Source organism: Nycticebus coucang, chromosome 9, assembly GCF_027406575.1.
Source record: "Nycticebus coucang isolate mNycCou1 chromosome 9, mNycCou1.pri, whole genome shotgun sequence".
Lineage (NCBI taxonomy): Eukaryota > Metazoa > Chordata > Mammalia > Primates > Lorisidae > Nycticebus > Nycticebus coucang.
In genome coordinates this window covers 1595682-1621966 of record NC_069788.1, presented here as the reverse complement: position 1 = coordinate 1621966, position 26285 = coordinate 1595682, and the positions used below count along the sequence as shown (strand labels likewise).

The 26285-nt window shown below is 47.3% G+C and overlaps 1 protein-coding gene across 5 annotated transcripts in view; it reads left to right on the top strand.

The window, feature by feature from the left end:
* Nucleotides 1-24491, top strand: part of LOC128593754 (cytochrome b5 reductase 4) — a 67297-nt gene extending 42806 nt beyond the window's left edge. For 4 of the 5 annotated variants that reach the window (XM_053602090.1, XM_053602086.1, XM_053602088.1 and 1 more), the window contains 6 exons: nucleotides 9791-9931; nucleotides 10488-10640; nucleotides 13784-13934; nucleotides 14181-14267; nucleotides 20790-20954; nucleotides 23903-24491. In XM_053602090.1, coding sequence (XP_053458065.1) covers nucleotides 9791-9931; nucleotides 10488-10640; nucleotides 13784-13934; nucleotides 14181-14267; nucleotides 20790-20954; nucleotides 23903-23957 — 752 coding nt within the window. In that variant the 3' untranslated portion in view covers nucleotides 23958-24491. Of the gene's footprint in view, nucleotides 1-9790; nucleotides 9932-10487; nucleotides 10641-13783; nucleotides 13935-14180; nucleotides 14268-20789; nucleotides 20955-23902 lie in introns of those variants that run through there. The other variant, XM_053602089.1, reaches the window with a different exon arrangement.
* Nucleotides 24492-26285: the final 1794 nt, after the last annotated feature.

The following is a 26285-nucleotide window of genomic DNA, read 5'->3' as shown; positions in this document are numbered from 1 at the left end:
CTGTTGTTTCCTCTGGTGTCGCTCACACTGAATGCTTTCTTGGAACGTCTGATCCTTGATGACATGCTCCTCTCTCAGGGTGGGATTCTCAGAGCTGGTGGAAATTGCGTGAGGATGTGGCACCAGTGACACTTACTGTGTGGCTGGGCCGTTTCTCAGAGAAGTTCAGTAACAGTGTTTTCTCGGGGTGTAAAGGGAGCAGTGTCCTCCTTGAACCCAGAATCTCTGTAGCTATGTGGGGAAGGAGGCTGAGGAGTCTATAAATGTCATGTAATTTCCTTCCTTCCCTCCTTCTGTCCCTTTCCTGGAATACTGCATTAGCTCGCAGGGCTGCCTGGCAGGCAGGCTGCACAGCCTGGGGCTTGACAACAGAAACCATTCCCTCGCAGTTCTGAAGGCTGGAAGTCCTGGTCAGGCATCAGCAGGGTTGCTGTCTTCTGAAGTCTCAGCTACCCTTAAGAGACCCATCTTTGTGCAACACCATGTTCTAAGATGCTGGGGGTTATGACCTCACTCTGAATTTGGGGAGGGGACCCAATCCGGAGACCTTTGGTTTTACCTTTCTGAAGCACTGACTTCTGATACGTGGTCTGTTGTGTGGCTGCACTAGGTGGGGAGGATTTAGGGCTGGGGGAACGTCCAAGGTCCTTGACTGCACTTACATCTGGAGCAGGTTTAGCTCCAGTGTGACTGATTGCAGCGGCACCTGATCCCACCAGTTTCTGGGCGTCAAAGGCGACTTGCAGCTGTCCACACCAGCAGCTTAGGACCCACTTTCTCGGGTCTGCTGGTCAGTTTCCAGTCATCGCTGCCTTGTGAGCTCCAAATTTATTGCTTTTGCCTCTGATTTCCATTCTTTATGCCTCTGTGGGTTATACCTTAAAAAGTAATGAAACACGCACAGCTTCTTTGTTGTTACTTTAGGGGATTCAGAGGGAACTAAATGCACATATTCACATTATCATCTTTAAATATTGAAAATTATTATAAATACTTGAAATTGTTACATGGATAGAGAAAGCCAAACTTTTTCCTCCTCTCAACACTTAACACAGAACCCTGCTGGTCACTAAAATACATAGATTTCTTCTTACCAATGGGTGTCCTATGGTTTAACTCAAGTCCGATACTAATTAGGGTTCAGTGCAGACCCCACAGGTTAGGGGCTCTGTCCTACAGGACGCCCCCCCACCACAGTCGCAGGTTAGGGGCTCTATCCTACAGGACACCCCCCCCCCCAGTCACAGGTTAGGGGCTCCATCCTACAGGACGCCCCCCCCCCAGCATAGTCACAGATTAAGGGCTCCGTCCTACAGGATGCCCCCCCAGCATAGTCACGGGTTAAGGGCTCCGTCCTACAGGATGCCCCCCCAGCACAGTCACAGGTTAGGGGCTCTGTACCTCAGATGCCCCCCCAGCACAGTCACGGCTTAGGGGCTCCATCCTACAGGACGCTCCCCCAGCACCATCATGGGTTAGGGGCTCTGTCCTACAGGATACCCCCCCAGCACAGTCATAGGCTTCAGGTTGTGACCTGTGCTTCCAACCAACAACTTGTAAATTGAGGGTGTCACAGCCCTGTCCTTGGGTGTCAGAACTTGCTAAGACAGCTCACAGAGCTCAGAGGAACATTTAAGTGTATTCATTTATGACACAGATATTGCAGAGGATACTGATGAATAGCTGGATGGAAGGGGGCATGGGCCAAGGGACGTGAGGAGCGTGGGTCTCCTTTGTCCTGTGCGTGTGAGACCCGCTCCCGGCACCCCCATGTGTTCACTTCCCGAAGCTCTTCACAGCCTCTCCTGGTTGGCTTCATTACAAGGTATGATTGGTCACGTCATTGGCCACTGGTGCCAGTGCAGCCTCCAGCCCTCTCCCCTCCCTGGAGGCCTGGGGATGAAGCTGCAGACTCCACCCTCTCATCACCTGGCTGGTCTCCCTGGCAGCCAGCCCCACTATGCTCCTATCACCCGGGAAATCTAAGGGATTTAGGTGTTTTGTGTCAGAACAAAAGGCTTTAAGAGCTCTGTGTTAGGAACTGAGGTTAAAGACCAAATATTAGAGTAAAAGATTGTAGTGATGTCCCTGTATACACACATTATGAGTTGTGCCAGGAATTGAGTGAGGGCAGAGACCAACATGTCTTTCTTACTATTTCATAATTATGAAAATTTGTACATAATTTATTTTCAGTAAAGTATGTGGCAGCCTTATCTTGGGTACACTGGTGTGTGGGTAGCTGTTTCAGGCACGTGGGTAAACCGAGAGCATGTGGAAGAGAGGACATGTGCAGACGTGAGGGTGGGGACACTGTGGAGACACAGGTGCATCTGAGCTGGAGTTGGAGAAGCAGGCCACCAGCGTACGTGTGTGACGCCCTCAAGTATGTTAAGGGACCCAGGTGGACAGACACAGGTGCATCTGAGCTGGAGTTGGAGAAGCAGGCCACCAGCGTACGTGTGTGACGCCCTCAAGCGTGTTAAGGGACCCAGGTGGACAGACACAGGTGCATCTAAGCTGGAGTTGGAGAAGCAGGCCACCAGCATACGTGTGTGATGCCCTCAAGCGTGTTAAGGGACCCGGGTGGACAGACACAGGTGCATCTGAGCTGGATTTGGAGAAGCAGGCCACCAGCATATGTGTGTGACGCCCTCAAGCGTGTTAAGGGACCCGGGTGGACAGACACAGGTGCATCTGAGCTGGATTTGGAGAAGCAGGCCACCAGCATACATGTGTGACGCCCTCAAGCGTGTTAAGGGACCCAGGTGGACAGACACAGGTGCATCTGAGCTGGATTTGGAGAAGCAGGCCACCAGCATACATGTGTGATGCCCTCAAGCGTGTTAAGGGACCCAGGTGGACAGACACAGGTGCATCTGAGCTGGATTTGGAGAAGCAGGCCACCAGCATACGTGTGTGACGCCCTCAAGCGTGTTAAGGGACCCAGGTGGACAGACACAGGTGCATCTAAGCTGGAGTTGGAGAAGCAAGCCACCAGCATACGTATGTGATGCCCTCAAGCATGTTAAGGGACCCAGGTGGACAGACACAGGTGCATCTAAGCTGGAGTTGGAGAAGCAAGCCACCAGCATACGTGCGTGATGCCCTCAAGCATGTTAAGGGACCCAGGTGGACAGACACAGGTGCATCTAAGCTGGAGTTGGAGAAGCAAGCCACCAGCATACGTGTGTGATGCCCTCAAGCGTGTTAAGGGACCCAGGTGGACAGACACAGGTGCATCTGAGCTGGAGTTGGAGAAGCAGGCCACCAGCATACGTGTGTGATGCCCTCAAGCGTGTTAAGGGACCCAGGTGGACAGACTCAGGTGCATCTGAGCTGGAGTGACTCGCTGGGGAGGTGGGTTTCGAGCAGGGTAATGAGAGCTGCAGGGCCTTCCAGGTAGATCTGCCGGCTCTTACTGGGCACGCACTGGGCTGGGCTTTTTGCAGGCTGTAGAGAAAGATAAATGTGATTGGTGTGTAAGAATGTCCAAAAAAGGTTAATTTTACCAGGGGAGGGGTCTGGTTTTTTTGGTGGTAGATGGGAGAGAGGATATAGAGGAATAAGATCGTGATTTAGTAGGTTGGAAAAGAAGAGGAAAGGGACAATGAAAATGAAAAGAAATATTATTAGAGTGAAATTTCTTGCCCTGAAATTATAATTATATGACATAGGTGGTGATTGAAAAATCATAGCAATCCAGAAAGAAGACCAGGCCAGGAAATAAATGCTAGCTGGAAACCGGGGCCGCCTGCTCTGAGAGTCCCGGGCGGAGCGATTACTCAGGGTTCTTCCCTGTAACTCCCTGAGACTTTGCGTAACTCTTGTATTCCTGCTGTCAATTTCTTCTTAAGTCCTGAACACTATTTAAAAAAAAAAGAAAACTTTCATTTTCTTGTGTGAAATTCATGAATGTATTTTTCACTGAAAGTAGGTTTTTTGCTTTTGGAAAATGACTCAGAGTTTAGAAGACATTTTTTATTTAACTAAATTAGCAAAGATAATTTTCTTTCTCCTCCCCCCTTAAATCACTACAGAAAGTCTAGTTATTTTATTCGGTAGCAAAGCTGTATACCTACATCCTCAGAGTATCACAGTTAACTGGCTGTCAGTAACCTCAAACAAGTACAGCCCGTCCTGTGATTCCTGCATTTCAATATGTGTCACTAAAACTATCGACATTTTTGGTATGGCATGCTGGCTTCATCTTACTAAAGTTCTTTGCTAAAAGAATTTTAGTTTGAAAATAAGCTTTTAAGTTGACGATGTCTTCTCGTGTCAAATACGATGTCTTCTCATGTCAAATCCAGGCTGCAGTTATATGAAAGACTTAAATACAGTCAAGAACATCAACCAGAAAAAGGAAGCTTTTCATTTTTACCTTCAATTCAAATGTAATATGTAATATTTTAAATTGTACAAATGGAACCAGAATAATACTGTTTATAACTGTGATGCTTCCAAATAACTTTTTCTCCCCGGAGATGAAGATTATGAGTAGGTAGCTGTGTGTGTAAGAGAGAGAGAGAGGACTGAAGAGCCTTGTCTAGTCAGGGTCAGGAATCAGAACACATGTGGGTTGCTGTTTCTAACTCAACCTAACATTAACATTTTATTTTAATTGTTGCTACCTTTATTACAGACACTTTGATCACGTAAGTTAGTTTTGAAGATTTTTCAGCAAACATCCTAGTAAATTAGCCTTGAGAAACAACAATGTTTTAAAAAACTTATGTCAGAATTTTGATATATCAATAGCCATTTACAGGTGTATCTTGGAAATATTGCAGGTTTGGTTACAGACCATCTCAATAAAGTGAGTGTCACAATAAAGCTGGTCACACAAATGTTTGGTTTCCTGATATGTATTTTAATAAAAGTTATGCTTACACTATGATGTGGTCTATTAAGTGTACAATAATATTGTGTCTAAAAATATAATGTACATACCTGAATTAAAAAATGCTAGTGATGGGAAAGTTGAAGGTAGGAGGAAAAAAGTACTAGTGAGTGAGCCCAGAGCAAGGGGCAGCCTTTTGGATGGTGGAAGGGCCTGCCTTGCTGTCCATGGTGCTGACCGAGGAGGGCAGTGGGTGCTGAAGGGCAGGGCGGCTGTGACAGTTTCTTAAAATAGGACAACACTGGAGTTTGCCATGTCAGTTGACCCTTCCTTTTGCAAAAGATTTCTTAGTAGCACGCAGTGCTATTTGATAGCATTTTACCCACAGAACTTTCAATCCTCTCAAACCTTGCCACTATTTTATCAATTAACTTTATGTAATATTCTAAATCCTTTGTTCTCATTTCAACAGTGTTCATAGCCTCTTCCTCAGGAGTAGATTCCATGTCAAGAAACCACATCCTTTGCTCACCGTAGGAAGCAGCTCCTTCTCTATTCCAGTTTCATTGTGAGCACAGGGCAGCTCATCCGCAGCATCGGGCTCCGCTCTGATTCCAGTCCTGCTGCTGTCTTCACTGCATCTGCTCTTACTTTCTACACTGAAGTCTTGCAGGTTGGAATCAACAGCTTCCAAACTCCAGCTACTATTGATAGTTTGGCCTCCTGTGACTCACGGGTGTCCTCAGTGGCGTCTCGAGTGGGGAATCCTTTCAGTTTCCTTTTTACAGATCTATCAGCAGGATCCCTATCTATGGCAGCTACAGCCTACAAAACGCATCTTATATACTAAGGCTTGAAAGTCAGAATTGCTCTTTGATTCCTGGGCTGCAGAGGGACGTTGTGCTTGCAGGCCTGAGACGTTCCCCTCCTTATGCGTCTCCGTCACAGCTCTCACGTGTCCAGCTTTATTGTTAATTGGAAGTAGCAATGTGAATGGAATCTTTGTTCTAACCAGTAGGTCTCAACAGTAGCTTAAAACGTTCGGTAAACCATGCTGAAAGCAGATGAGCTACCATCTGGGCTTTGTAATTCCGTCTATAGAGTACAGGTGGGGTAGGGTGGAATTCTTAAGGGGCGTAGATGTTTGGAAGTGATAAATGAGCTTGCACTTTAAGTCAGCCCCTGCTTTAGCCCCTAACAGGACAGTCAACCTGTCCTTTGAAATTTGGAAGCCATGCATTAGCTAGTCGAGTCCCAAATGGCTTCTCCTTGCCATAGATGGTGCGTTGATGGGTGTTGAAAGCATGTTGTTTAGTGCAGCCACCTTCATCATGATCCCAGCTGGACCTTCTGGATAACCTGCCACAGCTTCTGCATCAGCACCACCACTGTGTACTTCTGTGTTACAGAGGCGCTTCTTCCCTTAAACTCAAGAACCAACCTCTGCTTGCGTCAGAATCTTATTTTGCAGCTTCCTCTCCTCTCGCCTTCACAGAATTGAAGAGAGCCAGGGCCTTCCTGTGGACCATGCTTTGGATTAAGGAAACATTGTGGCTGGTTTGATCTCCTATCCAGATCACGAAAACTCTGTCATGTCAGCAGGGGTCTGTTTCTTGTTATTTGTGTGCTCACTGGAATGTCACTTTTAATCTCCCTCGAGAACTTTTCCTTTGCACTCGCAACTTGGCTGTTCACAAGAGGCCTATCTTTCGAAATGCCTTCCTTGCTAAGCTTGATCATTTCTAGCTTTTGATTCAAAGTGAGGGACATGGGACTCTTCCTTTTTCTTGAACATTTAGAGGCCGTTGGAGGGTTATTAATCAGCCTGCTTTTAATATTGTGTTTCAGGGAACAGGCCTGGGGAGTGGGAGAGAGATGGAGACATGCCGATTGGTGGGGCGCTCAGAACGTGTTCATGGTAGTTGCTGCCTTTCCTGGTGTGGTCCTAGAGTCCCAGCTCAGTCAGGGCAGCAGCGTAAGAGGTCAGCAAACACGGGTTCCACAACAGATACTACAGTTATACTGAGACAATTTGAAATACTTAAAGAATTACTGAAATGTGACCCTGACACTAGGTGAGCACATGAACTTGGTGTTGGGAGTAGTACGAGAGGCTCTCTAAGCAGAGGGCCTCAACCTGTAAAGACAAACATTCTGCAGAGCACAGCAAAACGGGCTGTGCCAGGTGAGCCTGTGTTGCAAATACAACATAGATATGTGGATATGTGCACACCTTGCAGCTGTCTCTTAATTTCAAGTTGAAGCATACGTCACTGCTGGTATTTAACAGCTTTTTACCTAGAAAAATGGCAGTGACACACTGCCATTAAAGTTTGATCTCACTTTAATCAGGGCTTCTCAGCAGCTGACACTGTGTGGGAGGATCGTGTATCTGCACACGGGGGTGGTCGCTGTGCTCATGAGAGCTTGTCAGCACACCATGAGGACATGTGGCTCACACTGCATGTGGGACACGGCTGCAGGCGGCTGCTGCCCCAAGTGAATGGGTCCCTCATGGCCACAGGAAGGGCTGCCCTCCCAATTCTCGGCTCTTGCCTGTGCATCTGTGTTTCTTTGCTGTCTTAAATATGCATTCAAAATTACTAGCAGTGAAGAAATACTGGGCACAGCTAATGAAGACTTCATGGTGCTTTGTTCTCTACCCTAATACTGCTTCTACCCAATTGGCACAAAGCTGCTGCAAGTGGCTGTGAGGTGCGTGGCCTCTCCCTGCCTCGTTCCGTCCTGATGGTGGCTGTGAGGTTTGTGGCTTCTCACTGTCATAGTCCCGTTTCTGTCAGGGTGGCCTGCATGTGAAGTCTGGGTAAACACAATAGACAGGGACGTCTGTTACTGAGTAAAGTTACTTGCTGTGCTAACAGTGGGAGAAGTTTGAAAACTTAGAATTCACGTCATGGAAGCTCTTCAGTATACAATTTGGGCTGCATCACTAGTTGGGGAGCATGAGAGGACAGGTGGCAGGGAAGTCTTTAAACTTAGTGACAATGTTGCCAAATGTCTTTGTTCTCTGAGGCCCCCTTGAATTCAGACCTGGGGAAAGAGCTGCCCTTTTCTTAGTTTAAGGCTAATGTTTAACTGAAAATTCTTATTTTTTGAGAGAAAGATTCAATTGACACCAGTCTACTTGGGGCAGTAAAACATCTCAATAAACTTTAGGAGTATTTTTAAGAATAATAATTAAAATAAAAAGGAATCCATATCATTGTCAATTTAATAATACTAATTTAGCCAAGCTCAGTGGCCCATGCCTGTAATCCTACCACTTTGGGAGGCCAAGGCTGGAAGCTTATTTATGAGCCCAGAAGTTCAAGGCAAGCCTGGGCAATAGCGAGATACTGTCCCTACAGAAAATAAAAACATTAGCTGGACAGCGTTGTGCACACCTGAGGTCCCAGCTACTTGGGAGGCAGGAGGATCACTTGAGCCCGGGGTGGGAGGGTGCAGTGAGCTTTGAGGACACCACTGCACTCTAGTCAGGCCACAGAGCAAGACTCTACCTCTGAAAAAGAAAAAGTAATAATTTTAGAAATCATACATGGAAATTCTTAGTTTTTGAGTATTCTGCTATATCGTGTTTTGTCTTAGTGCATAAATAGACATGAGCCCATGGATATTACCACCCCTGCTGTTTGAAGATGGCGTGAATATATTTTTACTCATGTACAGAGGTATACGTGAGTGGTTAATGGATGAGAAATTAACTGGAAACATTATCAAAATTAGTGAAAGTTTTGAATAGTTTTTTAAAAACAATAACAAAATCCATGCAGTCATGTAATATTTTAAAGGTGTGTATTACACTAACTCAAATGTTGTTTCCTTAGTACTATGTGTAGGATGGTATTCTGATGACTTCATACATTTGAGTTATTTTATCAGTTATAATGTTGAAACATTTGTGAGTTGCTTGAGAATAGTTTGTTTCCAAGTATTCTGAACATCACCTCTGCAGTTAGGGCTGTGCCCCTCGAAATCCCTGTCATGGAAGAATCAGAGGCTACAGGGCTGGGTTGGCCGGCCTGCCGTGTGAGCCGTGGCCAGTTCTGATGGGATTCTGACGTGGAGTTGAAAAGCTACTGGTTGTGTTTCTTTCTTTGTGGTCATACCTCGATGTTTATGCTGTGGTTTAAATATTGTGGATGTTGGTGTGTTTGCGTTATTCCTTTTCCATAGGTTGCATCTGAGTTGTGTAGTTCCACCAGTTGGTTTAGGAAGTTCTAACAGGAATAAATGAGAAAAAGTAGATTGTGAATTAGGAGATAAGTAAAGTAAGTATTTAGGTAATTGAAAATAGTAAGGAATGCTAAGGAAAAGTTTTGTTGCTTGGAACAGAGAGTAGAAATAGTGAAGACACTTATTCATTTTTCAGGTTACAGAAGTGTCTGTAAGTCTCAGCAGATACGTCAGGAAGCAAAGTGAACAAATAAATGGGAACGCTGACGAATCCCTAAAATGCACAGGGTTTCAGTGCGGGTGAAGCTTCCTAAAATGCACAGGGTTTCAGTGCGGGTGAAGCTTCCTAAAATGCACAGGGTTTCAGTGCGGGTGAAGCTTCCTAAAATGCACAGGGTTTCAGTGCGGGTGAAGCTTCCTAAAACGCACAGGGTTTCAGTGGGGGTGAAGCTTCCTAAAATGCACGGGGTTTCAGTGCGGGTGAAGCTTCCTAAAATGCACAGGGACTTTTCAGTGCGGGTGAAGCTTCCTAAAATGCACAGGGACTTTTCAGTGCGGGTGAAGCTTCCTAAAATGCACAGGGACTTTTCAGTGCGGGTGAAGCTTCCTAAAATGCACAGGGTTTCAGTGCGGGTGAAGCTTCCTAAAATGCACAGGGTTTCAGTGGGGGTGAAGCTTCTCCGAGAGCGGCAGCTGGGTGCTCTCTTCAGGGGTCTGGGGCTGCTGCTTATTAACTCATGAATCGTGTTCTAGGTCTGCACTACAGAGAGTGCCAGTTAATTTCCAAGGAAGACGTTACTCACGACACAAAGCTTTTCTGTTTGAAGTTGCCACCAAGCAGTCACCTTCAGACGCCCGTTGGGCAGCACGTTTACCTCAAGTTGACCATTACAGGTATGCCAGACGGAGGCTTTGGGGGAAATGTCTCTGTTTATGAGCAGCTGGAAGTCAGTCCTAATCTCTGCAGGGAACAACCATGTAAGTTATTAATTAGTGTTTCCAGGCAGCCAGCTTAGTGCAGCCAGCATCTAGGTTTGTGAACACCGTGTTTCCTACATGTTGGAACTAAAGCTGCCACGTCAGTGTACGGAACAAAAAAATTGCCGCTCATTGGAGACATGGTTGCACGAGCTGTACCAGATGGGTCTCTGTGGAGACAGCTGCCAGAGGCTCAGAGGAAAGTCTCTTAGTAGCTGGTTATTTACATGATGGGTAAAGTGTTGATTTGTTAAAATTATTTCATCACATATAGGTTTGGGGCGCATACACCTACATAGATAAGTGTATATTGTATGTGTGTACACATGTGGAACATGGTTTATAGTTAGAATTATATACATATTAGGTATATATTTTTAAATAGGGATAGCATACAATTTATATGCTTTATCCTTATTAAGGGCTTTTTAGATTTTTAGAATTTAATTTCTTTGTTGTGATTTTTTTCTAGGTGCAGAAATAGTGAAGCCATACACACCTGTGTCTGACTCCTTACTCTCAGAGTTCAAAGAACCACTTCTTCCCAACAATCAGTACATGTACTTTCTGATCAAAATCTATCCTGCTGGCCTCTTCACACCTGAGCTTGACCATCTTCAGATTGGTTAGTATCTGACATCGTTTAGCTGCAGTCATGCCCTAGATTGGATCCAGCTGCCCTCCAGACACACGCGTGTCTAGTGTCCTGAGGTCAGTAGGATGCAGAGTCCCCTCCTCCCTCTTACCCGCCTGTCCCTGCTCCGTCCCACCTGTCTTCACCATCTGCAGCATCCCTGCTCATCCTTGACTGACCTGAAACCCGAGTCAGGCCCCCTTCTTCTTCCCGCTTTCTCTCCCCAGTCCAGCCACCAGGTTCCTTGGAGTCCTCCCCTCGGTGACTTTCTGGTCTGTGCTCCCGTCTCCTCTGCTGTCCTCTTGTGGAAGGCTTCGTCCTTTTCTTCTCGGCCTCTCACTGGCCCCCACTCTTGACTCTAACAGGCATTTTCCTCTGTGTATCTGCATTTTCCAATTCTTTCTCCAAACTTCCCTGAGAGTAGATTCAATCATGTTGCTCTACAGCTTTGAAACCTCTGCTGGGTCCCTGTCACCTCCTCTGTGTGGTCTGCGCAGACCAACGGTCTCTCCAGCTTCATCTGCAGCTGTGCAGATGCACTGTTCTGCGCACAGCTCCCCAAGTCCATCGCCCTCACTCGCTGGTGCTTGTGGTCACCTCATCCAGGACACCATCAGCCCCCTTCCTGACGAGGGCCCCTGTTAAAAACAAATCTGAACAAAATATCATTTCCTTTCTGAACCCTCCTTCTTCCTCTGAACCCCCAGTTCTTAGCCCTGCTGTATTAATAAATACATTCCCTCTTTACAAGACTCTAAGGGCAGAAGTTGTCTTGTCTCCGTGGCTGCGCTGGGCGAGGCAGTCACCAGGTCACAGGCCGTCGGCTCCAGTGCTCTGAAGGATGAACAAAGAGCTGTGTGAGGCCAGTCAGGCTGAAGGGCCTCTCTTCTCGCTTCTGCTCCTTTCTCTGCATCCTTTGCACTGCTTTTTAGCTAATGGCCAAAGTGTCCTTCCTCTCTCTAAGGCGGCATTAGCAGTTCATGGAGGTAACAGTGAAGTGGATCATTAAAATTTGAAAATAAAGAAAATTGATACTTTCTAAAAGCTAAACTGAGGAATTTACATAGTGGGTGTGCTCAGTCATCTTTGGTTGCTTAAACCAAAATATTATATATGATGTGAACCTCAAGTGTTTTGGACACCTGCAAATCCAGTGATGGTGACTGTCGCCCTGGGAGGGGGATGACCTGTGATTGCAGAATAGGTATGATGAGCTCTGTGTGGAGATGTTGTGAACATAGGAGGGTAGAGAGAACCTAGAGCGTGGAGAAGGAGAGCCCAAAAATAAAATGAAGTTTTTTTTTCCCAGCATAACAAAGAGAAATTTTATTTTATTTTATTTATTTATTTATTTTGTTGTTGTTGTAGAGACAGAGTCTCACTTTATGGCCCTCAGTAGAGTGCCGTGGCCTCACACAGCTCACAGCAACCTCCAACTCCTGGGCTTACGCTATTGACAAAGAGAAATTTTATTTAAGAACAAAAAGAAAGTTTAGGGCATTTCCAAAGAGAGTCAGAAGTGGGTCCCTCTCATGAAGGAGAAGAGGGGAGGAAAGAGAATGGAGGAGAGAGAGAGCAAGATGAAGTTTTAATATTATTTTACCTTCATCCAGGCAAGTGAGACATGGCACAAATACTGCATCCCTGCGGGGGCTGTGCACCTGCAGGGCAGCGGCAGCTCCGGCAGCCTCGTCACTGCCTGAGTGAGGGACCCAGGCAGTTATCCCACATCTCAACCCCATAGTCATCAGGCAACTTTCACGTGGCTAATTTGGCCTTTCAAGTGTTGTGGTGCCAGGAATAAGGTGCCTGGACGGGACACGTAGTGTGCAGGTCATCAGGCATGTGTGACCCCAGCAGAGGGTCCCCGCCCTCCTGGCATGTGCACCTGAGCCTCTCCTGAGTTTGGGTGGCATTGTCACCCTGCCTGGCTCTAGTCAGTCTGTAACACTGAAAGGACTGAACTTGGCTATCAGGTGCCGAATTAATACCATCTTGTGAGGCTTCTTTAGTAACCACCCGTCTTCTCTGGGTTTTTCCCAAGGACATTCTAATCCTATGATTCCTTTCAAACTATAACAAGGAGTTTCTATTACCTTCAAATACTTTATTCATCAGTTTCTACAAGATTCTTACTCTCCTGAAATGGAAAACGAAGACTAAATGGGAACATCGAACATTTTTAAATAAACTATTAATAGGGGGCCAGGCATGGTGGTGCACACATGTCGTCCCAGGCGTGGGGTGCACACCTGTCAGAATCCCAGGACTTTGGGAGGCCGAGGTGGGAAGATCACTTGCGCCCAGTTCAGGGTTACAGTGAGCCGTTATCCCACCACTGCACTCCAGCCTGGGTGACAGAATAAGGACCTGCTTCTAAAAAGATTACAAGATGGAATATTTGAAATCATTTTAAAATTATGAATACCTTTATTTTTTCATTTTTAAAATTACATTGGAAATTTCTGAATCCAGTCCTGAAAGCAATTTTCCTGCAAGTGTGGTGATTGTACCCATGGCTCTGTGGACAGTGGGCCCTGATTTTCTCAACTGTGAGTTCTGGAGTGGAAAGTGGCCGAGTGCAGTTGACTGCTTCTGCTCTTGCTTTGTTATAGAAATATAACAATCAAAAACAGCCCTTGTTTTAATTGATAGGCCTTTTCAAAAATTTGATGGTGGGTCATCACATTTCTCAGAATGAGATTTTGGAAGACATTTCTGTTTCATCTCCTACTAAATACTATTACTATGGTTAGGAATCAAGTAGTAAATGTCTATTCTCTGCCCTGCACCAAGCAAGGCAGGTGTAAGTGGACTTGCTTTTGAGATACTTGTAATTAATTTAACAATTAAACCTGTACTGATAATTTTCAGATAAATATTTGCAGTAGTTTGTAAATTTCAGGTGGGAACTGATGTTGTGACACCTCGTTATTAGTTATTAACTTGATTATGATGACGTAACCTGGACACCCTTGGGCATAATGATCGCCCTAAAACGCCTCAGTGTTCCGAAGACTGGGAGGCGTTCACCCTGTTACTCATCAGTCTTCCAAGTCCCACTACTGTTAGCCTCCTGGGTTTCCCTGCTGGCTGTTCTGTTTTTCTGATTTAATTTATGTTTCGTTGTGTAGGAGATTTTATTCCTATAAGCAGTCCTGAGGGCAATTTTAAAATATCCACGTTCCAAGAACTGGAAGACCTCTTTCTGTTGGCAGCGGGAACAGGCCTCACGCCGATGGTTACAATCCTGAACTTCGCTTTGACTCAGGTGCCCTGCCTCAGGTATGCAGTCTGGGCCTCCTGCTATCTTCTCTGAGGCTGCCGCGCGTCAGCGCGAGGGGTTCCGAGCTGAGACCACTGCTTGCTCTGCACCCCCCAGTCCTCGCTGTTGTACTAACATGGTTCTTAGTTTAGTTTTTGATACTTCTGGTTATCTACTTGATACTAAACATTTACCCTAGTTCACTGTAGACTTTCCATTTTAAATGTAATTAGTTATTTCTGAGTCTTTTTTTTTTTTCTTTTAAGGAAAGTGAAGCTGATGTTCTTCAATAAAACAGAGGATGACATAATTTGGAGAAGCCAACTGGAGAAATTGGCATTTAAAGATAAAAGGTATCAAGCTGTATTTAAATATTTAGACCGACATAGTAAGTCTAGACCTGATCACCTTTGGTTGGAGCTTTGAATTGATCAGGAAGCATCTCCAAAGAAAAAATAAGCTAATAATTACCAAATGTAAATGAGTTAGAGCCCCACCCTCCTTCAGAGAAATACCCTCTGAGGAGACCCAGGTTGCTGCTCCCTGAGCATCAGTGAGAGGTGTCTTGGGCTTCTCTGACTGTGGTCTGTGATCTGTACTGACTTGGATTTCACTGAGAATATTACAGTGTCCCCAATTTGATAATTCAAGATTTTCTTATATGAAGAGAGGTAGATAAAATAAATTTGGTGAGGATGGGGTGAGCTAAATTAAGCATGGTACAAGATTTCTTAAGCCTTTAATATGCTAATGTCCATTGGGACTCTCCAGGAGAGGGATTTCTTACCTGTTGTTTAGCAAGACACTCATTTTTGGTTGTTTGCATTAACCCTTATTAATAGCCTATAACATTGGCCCTCAGTCTGTGCTTTGGGAATGCTGGTATAGATAATAGAAAAAAGTTTTAGTCAAGCTGAACTCAGAAATGAGGCAGAAAATATAGTAAAGTAAAAATGTATTTTATTGAAAAGAGTTCAGCACAAAAACTGAAATAAGAAAATAATTTAAATGAGAGTATGTCCTGTCTCCCCTGAAAACATTTGAAAGCAGGAGAGGTTCAAAGCAAGTTTTTTACAAGCTGTCATACTTTTTTTTTTGAGACAGAGTGTCTCACTATGTCACCCTTGGTAGAGTGCCGTGGCATTATAGCTCACAGCAACCTTAAATTCTTGGGCTTAAACAATTCTCTTGCCTCAGCCTCCCAAGTAGCTGGGACTACAGGCACCCGCTACAACGCCCAGCTATTTTTTGTTGCAGTTGTAGTTGTTTGGCAGGCCTGTGCCAGGTTTGAACCCGCCAGCCCTGGTGTATATGGCCGGTGCCCTAGCCGCTGAGCTACAGGCACCGAGCCCAAGCTGTCATACTTTCTAAAGCATTTCTATAGTCACTAAAAGCTACTTCTAAGATTTCAGGGCTTTATAAGTTGCACAAAACATCAGACGTACATATTTGTGTTTATGATAGTCCAGTATGGTGTAGTATAATTCTGGGCCTTTTGAAAGTCAGAGGTAAAGCATTTGGAACTCAGGGAGTTGTCTCCGGGGTGCAGGTTCTGACAAGGCCGTCCTGTGGTTTCCTCCAGCTCCTCCCCTGTTGTCTCCCTTAGTCACTCACCCTTGGTGTGTCTACTGTTGTTTACACACTGTGGACATGGACCTCAGAGGAGTAGTTGTATGCCAGTTTAGAGAAGGACCTAAAGAAAGGCAGGAGCTTAGATTTTCAAGTCTCTTTTACACTGATTCTCCAGGTGGAAAATCAGAAGTGTTCATCAAGAAGCCTAGAGAACCAAATTCTAGTTCCCATTCTACTCTTTGCTAGCATGAAGCTTTTTCAAAAATTACGTAGTTCAGGGCGGCACCTGTGGCTCAAGGGCTAGGGCGCCGGTCCATATGCCGGAGGTGGTGGGTTCAAACCCAGCCCCGGCCAAAAAAAAACAAACAAAAAAAAAAAATTACGTAGTTCATTTTCTCATAATGTAATGACATCTTTCCCACTCACTTCATGGAGGTCCTGTACGATTTGGAGATGACGATGTAAATTCTGGGGCCACTGAGAAGCCACCTCGGGCGCTTGAACGTCTTTCTAGAGGACCTCTGTGAACCTGTGTTTCTGCCTTACCTGTTAGAGCTTCTGTTTTCCTCAGCAGACATTTAAAAGAATTTAAACAGATATAGCTAGGCTTTTCTAAGCTAAGTTTTTAAAAAATATATTTCTGGTGAGTTTTTGACATAGGTATTCTTTAAAATAGTTCCCTTATAAAGGAAATGTTACAGAATTTTCAAAAGAAAATTTATTGTCTTAATAGACATCGTTCTTCCAGTCAGATTAATTGGTAAAGGAATGTGCTAGCAGCTTCTGATCATAAAGTGTTTTTAACAAAGTCAACTGTATTTTTTGTTTGATTTTGTTTTGGTCAACATAATTTGGGTTGGTGGAATTGTGTAGGCTGGAGTTTTGAGGACGAGGAAAGGCCCGTTTTGCCCTTCTGGGTGCCTGGCTCTGGGGCACTGACAGGTGAGCCCCGCTCCGCCCCCGTGGCGCTCCCAGTTCCGGCCTGCTCTGACCGCTCCCTTCTGTCCCTTCCCGCCTCCTCTGCCGCCCTTGCTGGCTCCTGTGCTCTCTCCGTCTCCTCCGTGACCTTCTTCTCCTTCCAGGCCTTCTGTTGGCACTGCCTTCCAGCCTGGGTTTACAGCCCCCCTGGACTTAGGGCCTTTTTGAGTGAGATCAGGCCAGGCCCTTGCTGGAAAACAAAAACTCAGTTCCAGATGATTTTGGAACATTTATCAGGAGTTTTGCATAGAGGCTTTATGTAGAAACAGACTCTAGCCTTCAAGGCTTTTCGAGGGGGCTGGGTAGTACTATTTACTCAAAATGTAACTTTTACTTAGCTCAGAGGAAAGTAAAAGTTTAGATTTAATTTATGGCAATTTAATTAGTTACAGCGTTGTTTTACATTAACATTATTCACTGGTTAATGTATTAAATCACCCTTTTCCGCATCTTGACTCCCCCTGTGTCACTTCTAGTTTTAGAAATAAAGTTCTTGATGACAAAATGCGTTGTCTCAACAGATTTCCTTGAATGATTAGATTGTGAATATTCAAAATCTCTGAGACATTTTAGTTAAAACAAGTAATCTGCCCGATTCTCAGTAGAATTGGGTCTCAGCCTTCCACGTCATGCCTTGTGGAACAAGGAACCGTAGTGAGGATGACACTGTGGCGGCCCCTGATGCAGTGCTCCCATTTTCAGCAGGCGTGCTATGCTGTCCTCAGAGTTTATCTGGATACTGTCATTAGCAAAGGAAATTCTCTGAAATAACATTGTACAATGGAATCTTATTAACCTTGTGACCTTGGGCAAGTAACTTGATCTGACTGAGCTTCTGTTTTTCCATCTATAAAACAGACATTAGCAGGGTTCTCACCTGTAATCCCAGCACTTTGGGAGGCCAAGGTGGGAGGAAGGCTTGAGGCCAGGAGTTCTGAGACCAGCCTGAGCAAGAGAGAGACCTCCTTGCTACAAAAAAAAGAAAGATTAGCCGGGAGTGGTGGCAGTTACCTGGGGTCCCAGCTACTCAGGAAGCTGGAGCAGGAGGATCACTTTGAGCCCAGGAGTTTGAGGTTGCTGTGAGCTCTGATGACACCACTGCACTACAGCCACGGTGGCAACAGAGTGAGACCCTGGCTCACAAGTAAAATAAAAGTAAAGTAAAGTAAAATAATAATAATAATGAAATAAAAATAAAACAAAACTAAATCAGACATTAACACCTACATCGTAGAATCATTTGGAGGTGGACTCCATGAGCTAGCGTGTTGATGACAGACATTTGTCTAGTCATTCAGACCGTGAGCCTGTACATGGGGTGTGAGCACCGACTGTGTGCCTGTAGGAGGGGTGTGAGCGCCAACCGTGTGCCTGTACATGGCCTGCAGCAGTGGTGAGACAACGTGTTGGATTGTTTTTATTTTCTCATGCACTTCAGGAAATGTGTCTCCTTATTTTCCTTTATTGCTACACTCAATAGGATTGCAAAAATACAGGTATTTCATAAATAATTTTTTGAGGTGTTTCTCTTTCAATGTAGTTTTCATGTTGTTAAGTATGAAATTTGAATAGAAAAAAGTCAGCTTACCTGAGTTTTATCCAAATGTGTTACTAGACTAGACTTGTAATTCAAAGCATTCCAAGTCTGGGATTAGCTGGATCCTGTGCCGAGCTGAGGCCTGGGCGAACCTCACTCGTAACTCCGCCCGTGAGCAGTGTCAGGAGGCTCCACCGGCCCATCCCCATCAGGAGAGTGCCGGGCCCTGTTGGCAGACTCTTGCTATCGCACAGCCAGTTTTGAGGAGTTTGACAATGAGGTTGACTTCCAGACAACCTTTTTAAATATGTAAGCATAACAAGAATTTGTCCTTCCCGTTCAAAGTAGTCATTTTTGGTGGCAATTAACCTTATTTGAATATAGCTAGTGGTACATTGTCTTTATAAACACATTCGTTGATTTTTCCTCTGGCATTTATAAAACTCAGGCATTTATAAAATGAATACGTATTTATACAGAAAGCCATAGAAGAAGTAAAGGAAGAAAATCACCCTGAATCTTGTCACCTGAGAACAATTATTAACGTTATGGTCTGTATCTTTCCATTAACACACACCTTTTTGTTTTGTTTTTTATTTTGAAACTAATGTGGTCATACTGTTACACTTTTTATAACTACATTTTCTACTTACTGTATTTTGTGTATTCTGTGGATAGAATATTTTGAACTGGTGGTTCTCAGCCTGGAGCAGCCCTGCCAGCCCAGGGAGGTTTGTGCCTGGAGACGTGTTTGGTTGTGTGACACCTGGCAGATGGAGGCCAGGGGTGCTGCTGACCATCCTGCAATGCACAGGACGGCCCCAAACAAAGGAGTATCAGGCCCCAGTACTAGTAATGCCAGTTGGGAAACCTAAAATAGCCCATGATTTTTAATAACTGCATTATATCTGGTCACATGAGTATGCCATGTTTTATTTAACCAGTCCCTAACTGTTTGACATAGTGACTAGAAGTTGCTCTGTATCTCTAACAATGTAAAAGTTCTCAGAGGACTCATTAGGTCAAAGTTTGAAGGCTGTTGATATGTTTTGAAAAATAGCTTCTGAAAGATAAAAGTGCCCAGCATAGAATAGCGTACCCGGCATGCTTAATATTCTTAGTGCCAATGTTTCATAAGAAGGATGGGGAGGGTGGTGCTTGGGGAGTAAGAGAAAGAAATAAAAGGATTCCAGGCAGCAGAGGAGCAGCTCACCAAGGAACCGGGATCAGGCATCCAGGGGTAGGCCGGCACAAGCAGAGGGTGGCTGCAGCCCTTTGAACGTTTGTGTGCTCACTAATTGTGTAATGTGCTTGACGGTGGGAAAATACACAGATAAGACTCTCCCTTCTTCTGGGGAGAAATCCAAAGTGCATCAGTAACTGCAGAGTCTGCCTTGAGAGGGACAAAGGGCATGCCATAGAAGTCTGGGGAGAAGACGGGGTAATTCCATCTTGTGAAGGAGGATGTCGGAGCTTCCGAGCATTTCTGTGAACGGGAAGAAACGTGGGTAGTGGTATTGCAGTGACAGAGCAGAGTCATTTGGTTGTAATCAATGAGTGTATGACAGGAGAACAGTGTGAAGTAACTAAAGCTGACCCTACACACTGTCATTATTAGGGAGAGCCTTCCCCAGCCACTTGTTTTACAGCCCGAGAAGCAGGGCAGGCTAAGCCCCAATGGTGAAGACCTTGACTGTGATAGGGCAGGCCTAGCCCCTATGGTGAAGACCTTGACTGTGATAGGGCAGGCCGAGCCCCTATGGTGAAGACCTTGACTGTGATGGGGCAGACTGAGCCCCGAGGGTGAAGACCTTGACTGTGATAGGGCAGGCTGAGCCCCGAGGGTGAAGACCTTGACTGAGTGTGATAGGGCAGGCTGAGTCCTTATGATGAAGACCTTGACTGTGATAGGGCAGGCTGAGTCCCTATGATGAAGACCTTGACTGTGATAGGGCAGGCTGAGTCCCTATGATGAAGACCTTGACTGCAATCAGGCAGGCTGAGCCCCGAGGGTGAAGACCTCGACTGTGATAGGGCAGGCTGAGTAAAAGTTGCACAGGAGATGCACACAGGGAGGCCCAGTGCTGACGGGCTCTGTAGACGGTGTCTCTGTGCCCTGGTGTTGGACTCCAGATTAGCAATGAATCAGTTCCATTTAAGGAAGGAAACCGGTGATTCCTGAAGTGTAAGTTGAGCAGTGCCCCTGAGCCTTTTCCCGAGGCCTGGCGCACACAGATGTGCGACCAAAGGAGTAGCCAAGGGCGATGGGAGCTGGACTGCAAGGCAGAGAGAGGGCGAGGGGTAAATCCCGGATTCTGGATCGCGCGCCCGGTGGGCTGGGCGCCATGTACAGAGAGGACAGCAGGTGGGCTGGGAGGTGAGGATCTTGGAGGCAGCAGCAGTGAGCAGTCAGACAGGCCTCGCAGTCACTCCGGTCCCAGGGTCTGGAAATCACTGCAGGGTTACAATGCACGTGTCACTGGTAGTGGCTCTTTACTGCAGTTTATATGAGCAGATTATTAATTAGAGATATGGCATTTTCTGAAATCTCTTGGAGTTCTCTCTCTAATGAAAAATGCCAAATTACTTTCCTCATCAATAGCAAAAGCTAATTCTTAGTAAATATGGACTCAAATGTTTTTGTTAAATCTTACAATCTATTCCAGTGGTTTTCTAACAATTGTGTCAATCTTTGTATACAGTATTAAGTTCTTCTGTTATGGGACTTGAAGCATGTTAATAACATGTTAATATAATAATAGGCTTTAAAAACTGTTTTTCCCCCTAGATTTGATGTTGAATTTGTTCTCTCAGCACCTACTTCTGAATGGACTGGCAAGCAGGGACACATTTCACCAGCTCTTCTTTCTGAATTCTTGAAAAGAAATTTGGACGAATCCAAAGTTTTCATCTGCATTTGTGGGCCAACACCATTTACAGAGCAGGGAGTGAGGTGAGCAGGGGTGCAGCGGGAGACGGGGCAGGGAGTGAGGTGAGCAGGGGTGCCGTGGGAGACGGGGCCGGGAGTGAGGTGAGCAGCAGGGGTGCAGCAGGAGACAGGGTGGGGAGTGAGGTGAGCAGCAGGGGTGCAGCAGGAGACAGGGTGGGGAGTGAGGTGAGCAGCAGGGGTGCAGCGGGAGACCGGCTGGAGTGAGGTGAGCAGGGGTGCCGTGGGAGACAGGGCGGGGAGTGAGGTGAGCAGGGGTGCCGTGGGAGACGGGGCGGGGAGTGAGGTGAGCAGTGGGGGTGCAGCGGGAGACCGGCTGGAGTGAGGTGAGCAGGGGTGCCATGGGAGACAGGGCGGGGAGTGAGGTGAGCAGGGGTGCGGCGGGAGACGGGGCAGGGAGTGAGGTGAGCAGCTGAGCAGCGGGGGTGCCGTGGGAGACAGGGCGGGGAGTGAGGTGAGCAGGGGTGCCGTGGGAGACAGGGCGGGGAGTGAGGTGAGCAGCGGGGGTGCAGCGGGAGACAGGGCCGGGAGTGAGGTGAGCAGGGGTGCCGTGGGAGACAGGGCCGGGAGTGAGGTGAGCAGCGGGGGTGCAGCGGGAGACAGGGCCGGGAGTGAGGTGAGCAGGGGTGCCGTGGGAGACAGGGCCAGGAGTGAGGTGAGCAGGGGTACCGTGGGAGACAGGGCGGGGAGTGAGGTGAGCAGCGGGGGTGCAGCGGGAGACAGGGCGGGGAGTGAGGTGAGCAGCCGGGGTGCTGCGGGAGACAGGGTAGGGAGTGAGGTGAGCAGCCGGGGTGCTGCGGGAGACAGGGCGGGGAGTGAGGTGAGCAGGGGTGCGGCGGGAGACGGGGCAGGGAGTGAGGTGAGCAGCTGAGCAGCGGGGGTGCGGCGGGAGATGGGGCGGGGAGTGAGGTGAGCAGCGGGGGTGCAGCGGGAGACAGGGCGGGGAGTGAGGTGAGCAGCGGGGGTGCAGCAGGAGACAGGGCGGGGAGTGAGGTGACAGCGGGGGTGCAGCGGGAGACAGGGCCGGGAGTGAGGTGAGCAGGGGTGCCGTGGGAGACAGGGCGGGGAGTGAGGTGAGCAGGGGTGCCGTGGGAGACAGGGCGGGGAGTGAGGTGAGCAGGGGTGCGGCGGGAGACAGGGCCAGGAGTGAGGTGAGCAGGGGTGCCGTGGGAGATGGGGCGGGGAGTGAGGTGAGCAGGGGTGCGGCGGGAGACGGGGCAGGGAGTGAGGTGAGCAGGGGTGCGGCGGAAGACGGGGCCAGGAGTGAGGTGAGCAGGGGTGCCCTGGGAGATGGGGCGGGGAGTGAGGTGAGCAGGGGTGCCGTGGGAGATGGGGCGGGGAGTGAGGTGAGCAGGGGTGCGGCGGGAGACAGGGCGGGGAGTGAGGTGAGCAGGGGTGCCGTGGGAGACGGGGCAGGGAGTGAGGTGAGCAGGGGTGCGGCGGGAGACAGGGCGGGGAGTGAGGTGAGCAGGGGTGCAGCCGGAGACAGGGCGGTTCTGTTGGAGACCCGGTGGGGGTTGGCGGAATAAGGTTAGCAGGTGTGGCTGGAGACAATGCCTCACACCTCAGAAAAAGCGGCTGGCTCGTCTGGGCTCCTGCTGGTGGTGTGAACTTCTGCTTTAACCATCTGTTCCTTTAACCACAAGGAAACAGCAAAGTGTTTACCCTTCTTACAGGGGAGGGTTGGTGTCTAGGAACAACAAGAGCACAGAAGTGAGACACAGCCAGCACCTGGTGGTGTGCACACGCTCACAGGGCTGTGTCACTGTCAAGTTTGGGACATTTGGCCCAGTCCCTTCCCCACCAAAGCTCCATAATGTGCAGTAATTAAGGACTAAGAGCCTTGACCTCACTCGCTTCCCACCTTCTGTGCATCTGGGGGGAAGGTGGTGAGTAAAGACGTGATCAGAAGCCAGGAGGCAAGACAGGAAGGAGAAGAGACCAGAACACAGACAGGCTGGGAACTGGGCCTCGTGGTGGCCGTCCTGTCTGAACTCCCCCTTGATGGGATTTAAGTCTAAAGTGATACTTTAATATACAGTGGACCTCCCCACACTCACCACCTCCTAAGGTCACCTGACTTTCACAGACGGGACTGCCCACACGTGTGTGTCAGTGCAGGAGGCCTGTTCCTCCGTGCGTTGTGGTCGCTTACAGAGGTTAAGCCAAGCCACAGTTGGGTTTCTAGGAGAATGAAAATGGAATGATACAGGCACCATCTCCTTACTTTAAAAACTAGTGTAAATGCGGGAAGAATCCGGCATTGTCTTATCAGCCGTACTACTGGGTAAGCACAGAGTAAATGGGCAGAAGTTTTTCTAATTAACGAGAAAAGCAGGGTGGAGGTAGGGCACTCCCCGTGTCAGTGCCCAGTGAACTACTGGGTCTCTCTGGTCAGCGCCCAGCAAGAGGCAGCTGTGAGCCCCTGGTGGAAGAGCCGTACCAAGAAACAGTCTTGACAGAAAGCTTTGAACTCAATCCGGTTATTAACTGTGGGAATAAGAGGACATGGCAATGCATTATTAAGACGAGCATCAAAGTGAGGGATCTGGGAGGCCTGAGGGACACTTGTGGTGTTTCATTAGCAAATACATTGCAGAGCAGAGAGAGAGAGAGTGAGCAAGGCGGACGGGAGGTGGGGGGGGTTCTTACAGATCAAAAGATTCCCAGCCGACATACCAGCCAGGTGCCATGAGTAAACTTTAATGGATCTTGATTCAAAGTAACTACTTAAAAATTACAGCATTTATGAGGAAATTGAAGATTTGAGCACTGATTAGATATTTGGTATTTAGGGATTAGTGTCAGTTTTTTAGAAGTGATAATTGTGGTTTTTAAAAGAAATTACTAACTGGAGAAAATGGGAAAGTAGCATGGTTATAATGGTAAACTTGATATTTCCTTATTTTTAAACATTTTCCCTAAGAAACACGAGCTTTTTGTTTGTTTTACAGGTTGCTGCATGATCTGAACTTTTCCAAAGACAAGATCCACTGTTTTACAGCATAATGAAGAGCCGCCGTGGTCTTTTACTCAACTAGTTTATCTGAATTTGTGATCATTCGGGTTTTTTTTAAGAACACTTTTGTATATAATAAAAGGTTAACTAGAATCCAGGTTTTGGTTTCTTAAATGAAATCAAATGTTCTCTCCGTAACTTTTTGGCTTTCTTTTGTACCATAACTTATTTTACTATTGATAATTAACCTGGAAAGTCAGTTGTAGCAACAAACACATCCAGGATTCGTTGTCATGAATCGCAGATCTCCTTACCATTTAAATTGTGTCACTGTTGTACAGTAAGCAGTTGTGTTTTATGATACGGTAAATGATCACTTTGATCACGTTTCTATGCTATAAGATGTCTAATTAGCAATACGATTAAGTTTTACATTGCACTGTTAACTCAGGAAATGGTCTTTTATGTCCTTGTTATTAATATTAAAACATGGAATGTTACAACTTACTAAGTGATCCAGACATTTGTGTGTGTGTGTGGAATTGATGCAGATGGAATAAAATTATTTGTACTGAAGAACTTTTAATCCTTGCGGTGGAAATGTGCTTGGATGTAGCAGCGTCAGGGCCAGTGTCTTCAGGGAATTAAAGTAGCTGGTAGAGACGCCGAGAGATTTGACACTCGCTCCCGCAGCCCAGGTGTTTAGAGCTCGGAGAGCCTTGACAGCCACTTTGAGTCTTAGCCAAGAACAAAGGACTCAGGAGAGAGAAGGAAAGGAGGATCTAGTCCCATGGCTTTACAGTTGTCCTCGGTGCTTTGGAACAAGTTTAATTTTAATTGTTTTTCAGGCTGTCTAGGCCGGCTGGGAAAACGAGGGCCATCCTGCCCTGAGCGGTTCCTTCCCTGCTGGCTGCTTTCTCACCGCTGATGACAGCTTGGCAAGGAGCCGCCCTGGGCTCTGGCCGCAGATAGCTTGTCCTTTCTTCCTGCTGCGGGATGCAGCATTCAGGTATTTTCACAGATGGGGATTCAGCAGAGAATGTCAAGAAAAGTCATTGTGAGCTTTTCATGAGGACGCCATGTCGAGTGCTTGGGCAGCTGCTGTGTGACCTAACTTGGATTTTCTGCCTTGCTCAGCACAGCAGCACTGCTCCCACAGACACAAGGGAGGGCAGGAGTCTCTGGTTTTCTTGTAAATGATTTTGTTAGTGGCTGACTGAGTCTCTGCTGGGTGGATGAAGTGCTAGGGAGAAACACAGTAACAACAATCCCCAAATTACAGACTCTTGGCTGGAGAGCACCCTGCATGCAAGTGGCTGGTTGAATTCTGTAGCTGTGCTCCTGGGATGGCTGTGTTCCCAGGATGGTGGAGACCCCCTGGGATGGTGGTGTTCCCAGGATGGTTGAGCCCCCTGGGATGGCTAAATTCCAAGGATGGTGGAGACCCCCGGGATGGCTGTGTTCCCAGGATAGTTGAGCCCCCTGGGATGGCCGTGTTCCAAGGATGGTGGAGCCCCCCGGGATGGCTGTGTTCCCAGGATGGTGGATCCTCCCAGGATGCTGTGTTCCTAGGATGGAGCCCCCCACCCCGGGATGGCTGTGTTCCCAGGATAGTGGAGCCTCCCTGGGATGGCTGTGTTCCCAGGATGGTGGAGCCCCCCCGGGATGGCAGTGTTCCCAGGATGGTGGAGCCCCCACCTCCGGGATGGCGGTGTTCCCAGGATGGTGGAGCCCCCACCTCCGGGATGGCGGTGTTCCCAGGATGGTGGAGCCCCCCGGGATGGCTGTGTTCCCAGGATGGTGGAGCCCCCCGGGATGGCGGTGTTCCCAGGATGGTGGAGCCCCCCGGGATGGCGGTGTTCCCAGGATGGTGGAACCCCCTGGGATGGTGGTGTTCCCAGGATGGTGGAGCCCCCCAGGATGGCTGTGTTGCCCCAGATGGCAGCATTCCTGGGGGTGGCTGTGCTCTGCTGTGGCTTCGTCCTTGCCTACTCCCTCCACCTCCCCCAGGAAGATCATGTACCACCTTTTTTTTTTGTAGTTCATTAGCAATACAGTAGAACCTCTGAGTTGACCACCCCAGAGATTGTAACAACCTGGTCCACCTGCAGAGGGGGTCAACGCAAGGAATTTGGCCTACTGTGCTGATATGCACATGTACTTTCTTGTACGGCTTTCATTAGAGAATATTACGGAATCATACATAATCAAAACATGGTAAATTCATACATGCGGTATCATACAACATTAATACATTTACTGTTTTCTCAAGATTTAATCATTTTCTCTGAGAAAACCAATCTTGGTCTGCTTCTTATTACAAGCGTGGGTGGAGGGAGCCCTCTCACCGCTGGCCATGCCCTCAGAATGCCCAGCAT